Source organism: Eretmochelys imbricata, chromosome 1 (genome assembly GCF_965152235.1).
Source record: "Eretmochelys imbricata isolate rEreImb1 chromosome 1, rEreImb1.hap1, whole genome shotgun sequence".
NCBI classification, from domain to species: domain Eukaryota; kingdom Metazoa; phylum Chordata; order Testudines; family Cheloniidae; genus Eretmochelys; species Eretmochelys imbricata.
The window spans coordinates 242,894,735-242,910,923 of NC_135572.1; the positions used below are offsets into that span (position 1 = coordinate 242,894,735).

General features: G+C 43.8%; 1 protein-coding gene across 1 annotated transcript in view; it reads right to left on the minus strand.

The window, feature by feature from the left end:
• PDE3A (phosphodiesterase 3A) overlaps positions 1-16,189 on the minus strand; it is a 363,884-nt gene that overhangs the window by 47,932 nt on the left and 299,763 nt on the right. The window contains exons 3-4 of the mRNA XM_077807482.1: positions 6,673-6,933; positions 2,818-2,972 (exon numbers count right to left, since the gene is read on the minus strand). Of these exons, the coding sequence (XP_077663608.1) occupies positions 2,818-2,972; positions 6,673-6,933 (416 nt within the window). The remainder of the gene's footprint in view (positions 1-2,817; positions 2,973-6,672; positions 6,934-16,189) is intronic.

The following is a 16,189-nucleotide window of genomic DNA, read 5'->3' on the forward strand; positions in this document are numbered from 1 at the left end:
TATGTGCTGATGCCAGGTGATTTTGTAAGGTGGAAAAGCTGCATTTATCACTGTAATTTAATAAAGGAACGACCTCATGCCACCTGCTTGCACAGATGCCTCAGTGCGTTCTTTCACAATGAGGGCACAGATCCATAAGGCCTTTGCCCTCTAATCCTTCAAATGTCTTGTCATGACCCAACTCTGCTGTGCTTCAAGATTCTAACACAAGATGATGAACAGGTCCCAGTCCTTCTCATTTTAAACACTGACATAGGATATAGGGCAACAGATGGTCCCTCAAAGTAAGCTGGGTCCAATACTAACTTAAGGGATTTTATATTAAGAGGAATTTTTTATATCTCAAGGCAATTTTTTTGTTTCACTTGTTAGCACCACAGAAATCTTATGGCTGTGGAAGAGCAAGCGAGGTTCTGTTCTCTCTCATGGCTTAGCTACCTTCAGATGGCAGAATAGTTATCTGTCATGAAGCAAAAGGCAGAATGAATCCAGCTGGTTTTTGGATCCTAGGATGAGAATGAAATGCTGGGAGCTAGGAAAATCTTTTAACTTGTTAAGGAAGTAAGCGAATATGGAACCCTAAGATGTTACTTTCATGAAGTTACTTTCCTTTGAAGCGATGCAAGGACCTTGCCTCACCACTTCTGCACAGAGGGGCGTGTCTGTGCAGGGTTCTGGAACCTATGCAGCAGTCTGGGCAAAGCAGGGGAGCCCACAATTATGGAGATACATAGGCTACCTCCTGCTCAGAGGGGTTGTGGGGCACAAAAGCTGCAGATCCTGTGGTTGTAACAGCTGCCACAGAATGGCTCCATTGCCTCTTTGTGGCTTTGGGGATAATGGACTGATGCACATTCCTTTCCCTCGCCCTCCAGCCTCACTTTGCCAAACACAGATAAAGTGCAAGGGAAATAATAAGCCATTAAATAGATGTTTTTTCCTAGTCAAGACCTTTTTCTTAAGTGTTTTATTGATGTAAAATGCCCCCATCTGTATCTGTCCTGCTAAGTTAGTCTAGACATACAGGCCTCGCTCTCCTCTTCCGGAATATGAATGGCTTCTGCTCCTACAATGGAAGAGTTGCAAAGAGGAGGCTGGGAGGCTTGACAGAGCTATCATTATGCAATTGGTGACACTACACTTAGGAAGAACTGATCACCTGTTTAATTGGCTCATCGGAAAGAATTACATAACTGTAGAAGAACACCACCAGCAATATTTAATCGCTCCCCTCCCCCTTGCTTCAGATTCCCTTCTTAGGAAGCTTACATAGTACGTGAGAGTCTGGAATCGACAACATAAATCAAGAAAGCCGTATGAATCACAGGAAAACAGTGGCTGAAAAAGATTTCCACATGGTGCTATCTTGTTTATATTTCACTTTACTGGTTCACTTGGTTTCTAAGATATCCTGCAGCCCCCAGATATTTTCAAGGATATTTTCAAGGATGCCTCTGTGGCCGGTTCCAGGGCTATAAAATATGATCATCATCTCTCCCCTCTCCCCCTCTCTACAGCTTTTACCACAGCCAGGGCCATGACCTTATTAATTATCCTATTTGCAGCTGGAACTCTTCAGGTCTCCCCTAGTGGCAGCCTCCTCTAGAAGGCCTGAAACTTCAGGCATCTTCAAATAACATGGGCCTCACAATTTCCATCCCCATAAAACACTTGCTGTGACCCTGTTCCTGTAGCATCAAATGGAAAGGAAGACCTTTACAGGACAAGCCCTTTAATAAGATGAGACAAAAAGGACTGAGGGAATTTGGAAGGATTGTATGTTGATAGCACAAGGAAGCTTGGAAGCCTCAATACATACATGAACAGAAAGTTTAGCTCTTTATTTTGTTTCTATACCAGAACTATAAACTTTGTAATAAGAATTTGCCAATTCCCACATAAAATTGTATGGTGTACCTGGTGAGCAGCACTCCCTGGGAATGTTGAAAACTAGCCTGGATACAGTGCTAGAAAATGTTCTGTAAGGAATGGTTCTACACAGCTCTGCCCCCACCCACGTCTCTGGTTTCAAATTCTATCATGCCTGCTTTGTGCACTATGCAATCAATGTTCTCCTTCCTAATTCCTCCCTTTGTGTCATAGTTCTTATATTGTACTTTTTTAATGCTTGGAACACTCTCTTTCAACACTTTCCTTTTCCTCTTTCAAACCCACTTCTTTGGCCTTGCCTTCCAAGATTATACTCCTCTGTGGTGTTGTCTGCTTACACTTTTGCAAATGACTTTTTACTGTTTGCATTACATTTGAATCAGTTAGCTTGAAAGCTAATCAAGGTTGAGAACTTATCTTCTTTTATATCTGTAGAGCCCCTTGAACACTTGTGGTGTTCTTGAAATAATAATATTAATGGAACCACTAAAACACACCTTGAAATTTCTTGCTCTTATTGTCAGATGGCTGAAATTGTACATTTCATTTAAAAATATTTATAATCAATCATCAGAACTATCTTCTCAGAAAATGCAGAGGAAAGAGTATAAGGATATAGAAGAAGAATGTAGCAAAGACCTTTAATAGACAATTTTTCTTTTACATAATCTTTTTAAGTTCTGGTTTTGCAACTCATTGAACCTTTTGGCTTCTAAACCTTGCTGAATTTGTGTTTGTAATAATCTGGCCTAATATAAAGTCTTTAATTCTCTTAAAAAAACAACCAAACAAAAAAAAAAACCCTAGAATGGGAATTCTTTCAAATTTCTGACCTACAGTTTCCCAAGAGAAGACATTATTACACACCTACGTGTCCACAGAAAACCAAAGAAGTTCTCCTAAAGATACAAAGAGAGGTTTTCTTACCTGGATGAAGAAGATTCATGAGGTTTGATGCTGCCACTGCGGTCTCTTCTCACTGGTGCAGGCTCCAAGGTCGGTAAACCTGTGGCAGATGTTGTTGTGGTCCAAGTTGATGACACTCGCCTGAGCAGACCTGGAGGCAGACTCTTCCGTAGGCGCTAGAGCAGATAATGCTTTGCAATTATATATATCACCTTTCATCAGGAATCTCAAATGTCAATTCATGAATTGAGCCTGACATACCCTGTGAGGTGGGTAAGTGTCAAAGCCCTATTTTACAGATGGGGAAATTGAGGCAAAGAAAGGTCAAGGGACTGATTGTCAGAAATGCTCAGCACTCAGAGGTCCCATTGAAGTCAACGTTAAAAACCTCAGCACCTTTGAGAAACAAGCCCTAAGTGACTTGGCCAAAGTCACCCAGCAAGTTGCTTAAAGAGTTGGAAATAGCAGCCACACATACGTTGACATCAGAGATAGGAAGCAGGAAAGGAAACAAAACAACAAAACAATCCCACTGTCCACCCTCCCCCCCAAAAAAACCCCAAAAACCCCCTGCAGGTTTCTCTGCTCTATCCAGCCAAATTGAAGATAATCCATGAAATTCAAACATTTAAGTGATGGGACACTAAATCTTCCACAATGCTTTTACAAAAAGGAAGAAAAATTACCAGTAAAAATCTTTCATGGCAGGGCAAGGGGGGTGGGGATAAATTATTTTGGATTGCTTGCAGCAGGGTTTTCCTGACTTATCTGATTGTCTTGCGTGCTCCTTACGTCTCTCTACCTGATTCTTGTTGATGGGGCTTTTCCCAGGTGTCTGGCGAGGAGGCAGGTTGAGGGAATGGGTGGAGTTGATTAGGGGGTTATTGTTATTTGTGGGATCAGTTTTATTGCAGATATACGAGTGGTCCCATTAGTATGTTGCAGATGTTGAATTTTTATATTAATTATTTGTTGCCTTTTCATTATCGTGACGAATTTTCAGTTTGAGAAGTACTAAAAAAATAAAATATATACACATTTATAAGGATCTACAGTGGATGTCATTGGCTTATTGTGCCATTGGGTCAAAAGATTCAGTCTGAGGCAGACACTGTGAATGGTAAATTTCAGCCCAAATGGTTAAAGTTTTGCAAAGTCATAAGCAATTGAAATCAGGGTCTCATAATGGGAAGTGTCAGGCAACCTTAAGAATAAGCAGTCCTTCAGCCCTGCCTGTAATACATGATTGTTTTTCTGTATATGTTGTTTTTTCAAAACTATCTAAATATGTTAGTTTGCATCTAATTTACCTTGTTACAGAGAGCCTCCCAAGAAATTCAGCATTTGTCAATCCACACTGAAATCTTAATATGTACTATTTTATGCATATGGAAATATCACCATTACTGCAGTCATCTGGGCCAATGAATATTGAGTTTTCAATAGGAGCTATTACATTATATAGAGTATATACAGCAAAAGTGCTCAGTAGGACTAATTTTTCTTCAATTAAAGGAAATATAAGCTCTATAAAAATGAAAGAGGCATATTAAAAGTCCTATAAAATATAAAAAAATGATGATCAGTTGCCTCCATAACTTTAGGCAGTAGAAACTATTTGTACAGGATAAGAACAAAACAACATAGAATTGTTTTACTTAGTTCCCAAAGTAAAATATAAGCCTCGCTGCTAATGGCAATATTACTACATTTTTATATGTCAGAGTGGATGACCTGGCAATTTAAATGACCTCCAAGCTGATAAGAGGTTTCTCTCTATCTAGTGAATGTTGCTAACATGTATATATAGAAACCAGGAATTCATAGCATTGGTTAGTTTTCTATGGGTATGTCTACACTGCATCTGGGAGTGAGCATCCCAGCCTGGGTACACAAGCACATGCTAGCTCTGCTAGAGCTAGTGTACCAAAAAAAAAAAAAAGCAGTTTAGATGTGTTAATACCTTGTCTTTACATACATAGCTCTGCCACTGCAACTCAGTCCTTACTAAATCTTGTTATCTCCAGCAATGGACCTTTCTTGAGCAAATGTTGTCCACTGTATGGAACTGTGTGGTGGTTTTTTCAAGTGGACAATGGTCATTTGTGGCATGACCCAAAGCACATTGAGGTCAATGAAAAAAAGATACCCACCGACTTCCATGGGTTTTGGATCAGGTGCTAAGGGATGAAGACAAGAACATCAAACTCATTTCACCTGTAACTCTGATTAAGATTTGAATTCTGATCTTGAGAACTGAAGAGTGCACTGATCTCACCATTTCATTCCCTCCTTCTTAATGATCCTTAATGACATCACTCGCTACCTACACTCAGTGGTCAAAGTTGAAAGGGGAGGGGCAGTTATCAACACTAAAGTAAAAGGAGGAAGCAGAGATGAGTTCCCTCATGTCAGAGAGATTAGGAGGAGCTCCCCTCTACTTCTGATTGGAAGTAACAGAGGAGGAGAAGGACCGTGGAGTATTGGTTGACCACAGGATGACTATGAGCCGCCAATGTGATATGGCTGTGAAAAAAGCTAATGTGGTCTTGGAATGCATCAGGCGGGGTATTTCCAGTAGAGATAAGGAGGTGTTCGTACCGTCATACAAGGCACTGGTGAGACCTCATCTGGAATACTATGTGCAGTTCTGGTCTCCCATGTTTAAGAAGGATGAATTCAAACTGGAACAGGTACAGAGAAGGGTTACTAGGATGATCCGAGGAATGGAAAACCTGTCTTATGAAAGGAGACTCAAGGAGCTTGGCTTGTTTAGCCTAACCAAAAGAAGGCTGAGGGGAGATATGATTGCTCTCTATAAATATATCAGAGGGATAAATACTAGGGAGGGAGAGGAATTATTTAAGCTCAGTACCAATGTGGTCACAAGAACAAATGGATATAAACTGGCCATCAGGAAGTTTAGACTTGAAATTAGATGAAGGTTTCTAACCATCAGAGGACTGAAGTTCTGGAACAGCCTTCCAAGGGAAGCAGTGGGGGCAAAAGACCTATCTGGCTTCAAGATTAAGCTCGATAAGTTTATGGAGGAGATGGTATGATGGGATAACATGATTTTGGCAATTAATTGATCTTTGACTATTAGCGGTAAATAGGCCCAATGGCCTGTGATGGGATGTTAGATGGGGTGGGTTCTGAATTACTACAGAGAATTGTTTCCTGGGTAGCTAGCTGGTGAGTCTTGCCCACATGCTTAGGGTTCAGCTGACCGCCATATTTGGGGTTGGGAAGGAATTTTCCTCCACGGCAGATTGGCAGAGGCCCTGGGGGTTTTTTGCCTTCCCCTGCAGCATGGGGTTCGGGTCACTTGCTGGAGGATTCTCAGCACCTTGAAGTCTTTAAACCATGGTTTGAGGACTTCAATAGTTCAGACATAGGCGAGAGGTTTATTGCAGGAGTCGGTGGGTGAAGTTCTATGGCCTGCGTTGTACAGGAGGTCAGACTAGATGATCATAATGGTCCCTTCTGACCTTAAAGTCTATGAGTCTATGATAGCATAGAGAGAGCTGTGCTCTTCCCACTCCCCCTTACTCCAACTCCATCAAACACCTACTAAGAAACAGGAATAGCAAGTATGGAAATTATCCTGTGTTGAATGCCTACTTCTAAAGTTGCATGAAGGATCAGGTTTGAACTATGTGAGCATTGAAGGAATAGCAACTGTCTTACCACAAGACACAAATAGTCCATTTAATTTTGCTTCTTATAGACGTAAATGATTAATGCGTCAAAAGATGAGGAAAAAAATCTTCATTAACACACCCAAACATGCAATACTATACCAAAAGGGGGGAATCAAGTTTTAGTAGCTGGAGTAAATTCACTGTGATAGCCAACATGTGGACTAGCACGTACCTTGGGAATAGCCAGCTTTTCTCCTTTTTCTGGACATTCCTCTGAGTCAGAGCAGGTGTAGTTCTCACTGAAGGATACCAAAGGGTTAACCCTTGGCTTATGAATAGCCTGGAAGGTTAACTGCGTGTTCAGCAGGTTGCTCACTGCTCTCAGGGAAGTACACACATTAGGTGGCAACGAAGGATCTGCCAGAAGGTCGGTAATGAGCCCATGAGCTTCTCCCATAACAGCGATATCAACGGTAATACTGGTACCTGAAGACTGAAAGGGAAAAACAAAGAAGGACATGTAAGGCTATGGCTGTGTCCCACATGTCAAACTAAAGCATGTGGCATCAAACCCAACACCTTTTCAGGGACAGTTACCAGCATCTTTTATTCAATTTGTTGTGGATAGCTAGGAAAAGATTAAAAGAGATTAACAACTTAAAACAATGTGATTTATTCCGAACATTCTGACTAGATCAACCATTTGGTCGATGTCTTTCTCTGTAAACAAGTTTGCAAATTGATTGCATATAGTTTATTTCGATTTTTAAAATGGTCACAACCCAGATACGAGTTTTTAGAGCAGCCAGAAAGCAGATGACGATGATGACAAAAAGTCTCTGCCAAGTAAGCGTCCGCTGGGCAACAATATTGAAACTTGAATATTGAAATCAAGATTGGATGTCATTCTAAGTGATGCATCTCAAGTAGAGTGTAAGTTATTGATCTCCATACAGGAATGCCAGAGTGAAATTATACACAGGACGCCAGACTAGATGATCATAACAGCCTTGAAAGTTTATCAGTTTATGAAATAATAACGGGAACATAATTAAAAAAGAACGATTATTAAATAAAAAGAAAGGTAGCACTTTAAGTAATGGCAACATATGCAGAGGAATGATCTATAATTTGCAAGTAATAACTAATGGTATAGCCTTAAAGAAAAGATTAAGGAACTGTAATGTCTGATGGAATAAACTATATGAATAAAAACTGGAGGCTTAAATTAAGGTGCAGAATAGACGGGAACTGAGGCAGAAAATGTGTCTCCCATCACTTCTAAATTATTGACAAAGCAGTGACATTTCTAGGTCAAAAGTTTAGTGGAAGCACTATAAATCACTGTTGTGCCGCACATGGTCATCTATTAAAGGCACTCTTGAAAGTGACTGCTAGGCTGTTACTGCTTTGGAGCGCCCTCTTGGGCACAGATGCAATGTATATATCTGGGGCACTGGAACAAATGCCCCCACAGCCATTCCTGGAAGATCTATTTTGTCAACCTATCAGATGCGAAGGATGCGTAACTCTGAGATGAAGAAACATCTGTTTTACTCTGATAGATAATCACCTTTGTCATAAATATAAGGGGAAGGGTAAACCCCTTTGAAATTCCTCCTGGCCAGGAGAAAGCTCCTCTCACCTGTAAAGGGTTAAGAAGCTAAAGGTAACCTCGCTGGCACCTGACCAAAATGACCAATGAGGAGACAAGATACTTTCAAAAGCTGGGAAGAGGGAGAGAAACAAAGGGTCTGGGTCTGTCTGTATGCTGTGCTTGGCCAGGGATAGACCAGGAATGGAGTCTTAGAACTTTTAGTAAGTAATCTAGCTAGGTATGTGTTAGATTATGATTTCTTTAAATGGCTGAGAAAAGAATTGTGCTGAATAGAATAACTATTTCTGTCTGTGTATCTTTTTGTAACTTAAGGTTTTGCCTAGAGGGGTTCTCTATGTTTTTGAATCTAATTACCCTGTAAGATATCTACCATCCTGATTTTACAGGGGGGATTTCGTCATTTCTATTTACTTCTATTTTCTATTAAAAGTCTTCTTGTAAAAAACTGAATGTTTTTTCATTGTTCTCAGATCCAAGGGTTTGGGTCTGTGGTCACCTATGCAAATTGGTGAGGCTTTTTATCCAACATTTCCCAGGAAAGGGGGGGTGCAAGTGTTGGGAGGATTGTTCATTGTTCTTAAGATCCAAGGGTCTGGATCTGTAGTCACCTAGGCAAATTGGTGAGGCTTTTTACCAAACCTTGTCCAGGAAGTGGGGTGCAGGGTTTTGGGAAGTATTTTGGGGGGAAAGATGCGTCCAAACAGCTCTTCCCCAGTAACCAGTATTAGTTTGGTGGTGGTAGCGGCCATTCCAAGGACCACGGGTGGAATACTTTGTACCTTGGGGAAGTTTTGACCTAAGCTGGTAAAGATAAGCTTAGGAGGTTTTTCATGCAGGTCCCCACATCTGTACCCTAGAGTTCAGAGTGGGGGAGGAACCTTGACATGGTGGCAGCGGTGGGATTAACCTGAAATCATTTTGAGATCCAGTTGAGATTTTTTGAACTAGAAATACAGATTTTAAAAAGGAATTTTTTTTTCCTGTGGCTTTGAAGCAGCTTTGAAACTGAAAGCAGCTTGGGTTTTCCCTGCTTTGTGGCCAAGCAGAGACAAAAGGGGATTATCTTTGTGAATTGCAGGTTTTCTTTGCCTGGAGGCAGGGTACTTAACTCCTGCAGGGAAATTCACAGTCTTCCAACCCAGAGTTTTTTTTTTTTTCTTTTCTTCCGAAAAGTAAATGGGGGGGGTGTGCTCTACCCATTTGCCTGGAGACAAAAGTGGCAGGGTGGTTTTTTTTAGGATTTTGATTTTTTTTGTTTTACAAGGAGCACAGGTTTGAAAGGGAATTTTTTTTTCTTTGGGCTGGGTAAGCAGGTTTCCAAGTAGTTGGAGGTTTTTTGCTTTAATTTGGGCCCAGAGCAGAGACAAGGGAATTGTCTTTTTCTGTAGGCTGACAATCACTATCAGAGAATAGGTATTCTATTCCACCACAGCAAAATTTTACAGCCAAGTTTTGTTTGTTTATTTCTAAACCTCGGGTGTAAAGTTAGTTAAAAACAGAGAGGTTAGAATGGCAAAATCCGCGGCTCGACTACAGCTCGAATTAGCCAAATTTCAGGCTGAGGAAAGACAAAGGGAACATGAAAGACAGATAGAACTCATGCGGCTGAAGAAGGAACAAGAAAGGGAGGCAGCGAGAGAAGCAGAACAACACCAAGCGGCTGCTCACAGGAGAGCTATGGAAGCGAGGGACAAAGAACTGGAGGAGAAGGAAAAAGAGAGGAAGTATGTGGAGGAGATGGAGAAGATAAAGGCTCAGCAGAATATCCCAACAAACCCTAGTAATCCTTCTCCAAGTACCACTTCCCATCCCAGAAAGTTCCCCACCTACAAGGCAGGCGATGATACTGAGGCCTTCCTAGAAAACTTCGAAAGGGCCTGCCTTGGGTACAACATCTCTACTGACCAATACATGGTAGAGCTGAGGCCGCAGCTCAGTGGACCCTTAGCTGAGGTGGCAGCTGAAATGCCTAAAGAACACATGAACAAGTATGAACTGTTTAAATCCAAGGCGAGAGTCAGAATGGGGATAACACCCGAGCAGTCTCGTCGGAGGTTCAGAGCCCTAAGGTGGAAACCAGACATGTCATTTACCCGACATGCCTACCACATTGTGAAACATTGGGATGCCTGGATATCAGGAGCAAGTGTTGAATCTCCAGTAAATTTGCCCTTCCTAATGCAAATGGAACAATTCTTAGAGGGTGTTCCTGAGGAAATAGAAAGATACATCCTAGATGGGAAACCCAAAACTGTAATCGAGGCAGGAGAGATTGGAGCCAGATGGGTGGAGGTGGCATAGAAGAAGAAAACTGGTCGCAGTTGGAGCGGAGACCAGAAGGGACCACCCCAGACCACACCCTATTACCGGGGCCGCCCAAGGCCCCACCTACCTCCCAAAGAACCCTCCAGACCCCTTATCGTCCCGCCACCCCGTTCTCCAGCAACCCTCCTCGCCCCAGTGACCCGTCAGCTGGACGATGTTTTAAATGTAACGAGCTGGGGCATGTAAAGGCCAACTGCCCCAAGAACCCCAACAGATTACAGTTCATTGCACCGGAATCACACCAGAGGTCCACAGGCCCAGATACCTCCCAGATACCCTTGGAGCGGAGGGAAACTGTGAGTGTGGGCGGGAAGAAGGTCACCGCGTGGAGGGACACCGGAGCACAAGTGTCAGCTATCCATGCTTCCTTAGTGGACCCCAATTTAATCAACCCAGAGATCCAAGTGACGATTCAACCCTTCAAGTCCAACTCTTTCAATTTGCCTACAGCCAAGTTGCCTGTCCAGTACAAGGGCTGGTCAGGAATGTGGACTTTTGCAGTCTATGATGATTATCCCATCCCCATGCTGTTGGGGGAAGACTTGGCCAATCATGTGAAGCAGGCCAAGAGGGTGGGAATGGTCACCCGCAGCCAGGCTAAACAAGCCGTGAGGCCTAGCTCTGTTCTGGAAACTTCTATCAGGACCCAGTCAGAGGTGATGGACCCGGACCCCAGGCCAATGTCTGCAACAGCAGTAGTGGATCCAGTCCCAGAGACCCAGACGGAACCAGTCCCAGAACCGGAACCAGCCGAACAACCAACACCAGACCCCGTGCCAGCACTGAATCCAGTACTTGCAACCTCAACACCAGAGGGCCCCACCGAACCTGAACTGGCAGCAGCCGACAACCCTACACAAGAGGCTCAGCCGGAGCCTGAATCCCAACCTAGTGCACCAGCGGAGAGCGGTTCACAGTCAACAGAAACAGCTCCATCCCCTATATCGCTTCCAGAGGGACCAAGCCTAGGTCCACAATCCAATGAGGAACTGATGTCCCCAGCATCAAGGGAACAGTTCCAGACCGAACAGGAAGCAGATGAAAGCCTCCAGAGAGCTTGGACGGCGGCACGGAGCAACCCACCGCCTCTCAGCTCTTCTAATCGATCCAGGTTTGTTGTAGAAAGAGGACTTTTATACAAGGAAACTCTTTCTGGTGGACACCAGGAAGACTGGCATCCTCAGAGACAGTTGGTAGTTCCAACTAAATACCGGGCCAAGCTCTTGAGCTTAGCCCACGATCACCCTAGTGGCCATGCTGGGGTGAACAGGACCAAAGACCGTTTGGGGGGGTCATTCCACTGGGAGGGAATGGGCAAGGATGTTTCTACCTATGTCCAGTCTTGTGAGGTGTGCCAAAGAGTGGGAAAACCCCAAGACCAGGTCAAAGCCCCTCTACAACCACTCCCCATCATTGAAGTTCCATTTCAGCGAGTAGCTGTGGATATTCTGGGTCCTTTTCCGAAAAAGACAGCCAGAGGAAAGCAGTACATACTGACTTTCATGGATTTTGCCACCCGATGGCCGGAAGCAGTAGCTCTAAGCAACACCAGGGCTAAAAGTGTATGCCAGGCACTAGCAGACATTTTTGCCAGGGTAGGTTGGCCCTCCGACATCCTCACAGATGCAGGGACTAATTTCCTGGCAGGAACTATGAAAAACCTTTGGGAAGCTCATGGGGTAAATCACTTGGTTGCCACTCCTTACCACCATCAAACAAATGGCATGGTGGAGAAGTTTAATGGAACTTTGGGGGCCATGATACGTAAATTCGTAAATGAGCACTCCAATGATTGGGACCTAGTGTTGCAGCAGTTGCTCTTTGCCTACAGAGCTGTACCACATCCCAGTTTAGGGTTTTCCCCATTTGAACTTGTATATGGCCGTGAGGTTAAGGGGCCATTGCAGTTGGTGAAGCAGCAATGGGAGGGATTTACACCTTCTCCAGGAACTAACATTCTGGACTTTGTAACCAACCTACAAAACACCCTCCGAACCTCTTTAGCCCTTGCTAAAGAAAACTTACAGGATGCTCAAAAAGAGCAAAAAGCCTGGTATGATAAACATGCCAGAGAGCGTTCCTTCAAAGTAGGAGACCAGGTCATGGTCTTAAGGGCGCTCCAGGCCCATAAAATGGAAGCATCGTGGGAAGGGCCATTCATGGTCCAGGAGCGCCTGGGAGCTGTTAATTATCTCATAGCATTCCCCACCTCCAACCGAAAGCCTAAGGTGTACCATATTAATTCTCTAAAGCCCTTTTATTCCAGAGAATTAAAGGTTTGTCAGTTTACAGCCCAGGGAGAAGATGATGCTGAGTGGCCTGAAGGTGTCTACTACGAAGGGAAATGTGCTGGTGGTGTGGAAGAGGTGAACCTCTCCATGACCCTTGGGCGTATGCAGCGACAGCAGATCCAGGAGCTGTGCACTAGCTACGCGCCAACGTTCTCAGCCACCCCAGGACTGACTGAACGGGCATACCACTCCATTGACACAGGTAATGCTCACCCAATTAGGGTCCAACCTTACCGGGTGTCTCCTCAAGCTAAAACTGCTATAGAACGGGAGATCCAGGATATGTTACAGATGGGTGTAATCCGCCCCTCTGAAAGTGCATGGGCATCTCCAGTGGTTCTAGTTCCCAAACCAGATGGGGAAATACGTTTTTGCGTGGACTACCGTAAGCTAAATGCTGTAACTCGCCCAGACAACTATCCAATGCCACGCACAGATGAACTGTTAGAGAAACTGGGACGGGCCCAGTTCATCTCTACCTTGGACTTAACAAAGGGGTACTGGCAGGTACCGCTAGATGAATCTGCCAAGGAAAGGTCAGCCTTCATCACACATCTCGGGCTGTATGAATTTAATGTACTCCCTTTCGGGCTGCGAAATGCACCCGCCACTTTCCAAAGACTTGTAGATGGTCTCCTAGCGGGATTAGGAGAATATGCAGTCGCCTACCTTGACGATGTGGCCATATTTTCGGATTCCTGGGCAGACCACCTGGAACATCTACAAAAAGTCCTTGAGCGCATAAGGGAGGCAGGACTAACTGTTAAGGCTAAGAAGTGTCAAATAGGCCTAAACAGAGTGACTTACCTTGGACACCAGGTGGGTCAAGGAACTATCAGCCCCCTACAGGCCAAAGTGGATGCTATCCAAAAGTGGCCTGTCCCAAAGTCAAAGAAACAGGTTCAATCCTTCTTAGGCTTGGCCGGTTATTACAGACGATTTGTACCGCACTACAGCCAAATCGCTGCCCCACTGACAGACCTAACCAAAAAGAAACAGCCAAATGCTGTTCAGTGGACCGGAAAGTGTCAGAAGGCCTTTAACAAGCTTAAAGCGACACTCATGTCTGACCCTGTACTAAGGGCCCCAGACTTTGACAAACCGTTCCTAGTAACCACAGATGCATCCGAGCATGGTGTGGGAGCAGTTTTAATGCAGAAAGGATCTGATCAAGAATTCCACCCTGTAGTGTTTCTCAGCAAAAAACTGTCTGAGAGGGAAAGCAACTGGTCAGTCACTGAAAAAGAATGTTATGCCATTGTCTACGCTCTGGAAAAGCTACGCCCATATGTTTGGGGACGACGTTTCCACCTGCAAACCGACCATGCTGCACTGAAGTGGCTTCACACCGTCAAGGAAACTAACAAAAAACTTCTTCGGTGGAGTTTAGCTCTCCAAGATTTTGATTTCGACATCCAACACATCTCAGGAGCTTCTAACAAAGTGGCTGATGCACTCTCCCGTGAAAGTTTCCCAGAGTCAACTGGTTAAAATCGTCCTTGAGATGTGGAAAATATTGTTAGTCTTTATGTACTTGGTAGTATATTTAGAGATGCATGTGTCTTATTAACTCTGTTTTTCCTAGAGCTCCAGGAAGAAATCCCAGCCAGTGTTTCACCCTAGCTGAGATTTGGGGGGCGTGTCATAAATATAAGGGGAAGGGTAAACCCCTTTGAAATTCCTCCTGGCCAGGAGAAAGCTCCTCTCACCTGTAAAGGGTTAAGAAGCTAAAGGTAACCTCGCTGGCACCTGACCAAAATGACCAATGAGGAGACAAGATACTTTCAAAAGCTGGGAAGAGGGAGAGAAACAAAGGGTCTGGGTCTGTCTGTATGCTGTGCTTGGCCAGGGATAGACCAGGAATGGAGTCTTAGAACTTTTAGTAAGTAATCTAGCTAGGTATGTGTTAGATTATGATTTCTTTAAATGGCTGAGAAAAGAATTGTGCTGAATAGAATAACTATTTCTGTCTGTGTATCTTTTTGTAACTTAAGGTTTTGCCTAGAGGGGTTCTCTATGTTTTTGAATCTAATTACCCTGTAAGATATCTACCATCCTGATTTTACAGGGGGGATTTCGTCATTTCTATTTACTTCTATTTTCTATTAAAAGTCTTCTTGTAAAAAACTGAATGTTTTTTCATTGTTCTCAGATCCAAGGGTTTGGGTCTGTGGTCACCTATGCAAATTGGTGAGGCTTTTTATCCAACATTTCCCAGGAAAGGGGGGGTGCAAGTGTTGGGAGGATTGTTCATTGTTCTTAAGATCCAAGGGTCTGGATCTGTAGTCACCTAGGCAAATTGGTGAGGCTTTTTACCAAACCTTGTCCAGGAAGTGGGGTGCAGGGTTTTGGGAAGTATTTTGGGGGGAAAGACGCGTCCAAACAGCTCTTCCCCAGTAACCAGTATTAGTTTGGTGGTGGTAGCGGCCATTCCAAGGACCACGGGTGGAATACTTTGTACCTTGGGGAAGTTTTGACCTAAGCTGGTAAAGATAAGCTTAGGAGGTTTTTCATGCAGGTCCCCACATCTGTACCCTAGAGTTCAGAGTGGAGGAGGAACCTTGACAACCTTTTTTTAAGTAGGATAACCCCCCAAGTGATAGAATTGCCACTGTGACAGAGCATAATATTTTTCTGGGTTGAGACATTGATAGGTTGGAGAACCAAGCATGCTCTTATAACAGGAGAAGGGTCATAACACAAGCAGGAGAAGAATCGCAATCACTACAGCATTTATGGAACTCATAATACATAAAACAATAGCGATCCTCAGTAATGCTTTGAACTTCTTCAGGCTCACAAAACCCTTTGCAAGCAATACTGAAATACAACACTTCTGAGGAATTGTCTGAATTTTACACTCTGGCGAACTGAGGCACAAAAAGAGAGTGATTTGGCCAAGGTCACATAGTGATTCCATGGCCAGCCAGGAGTAAAACTCCAGTCTCCTAATACCCAGTGCTGTACTTGGGTCACAGGACCACGCATGCTTCTGCGCTTCCTAGTATATGTCTTACTAAACATGGAAGGTGACTTACTTTGTATACAAAAATGCTATCCAATCCCAATGAGAAACAAAGGGCTGACGTCAATTTAACGGATCAATTTATTCTTTCTTTTACAGTCCCCTTATCCACAGCTAGAACAGGGATCTCACACCAACACCCTTCCAGCCCACATACAGCCATGTTACAACAACCAGAATCCCCCAGGACTCATTGCTTACCTCGTCCACAACAAGTCCACCCTCCACACACATACCTTTGTGACTGAAACTCAGCAGCATAGGGAGAGGAAGGGAACGAATCTGCTCACTTGCCTCCCTCTCTCCGGAGAAGGAACTAGAGCCCGATGGATTGGTACAGAGAGTCTGATTTTTCCTTCGCTATAGCAGAATGCATTTCATCCACTAGACACCTTCACCACCCACCCTGTACTACACCTGCCAAAGAGAACCCAATCACCGAGTGGTAAACAGACTCAGAGTGACCAATTGCAGCATCCCAAACCCATAC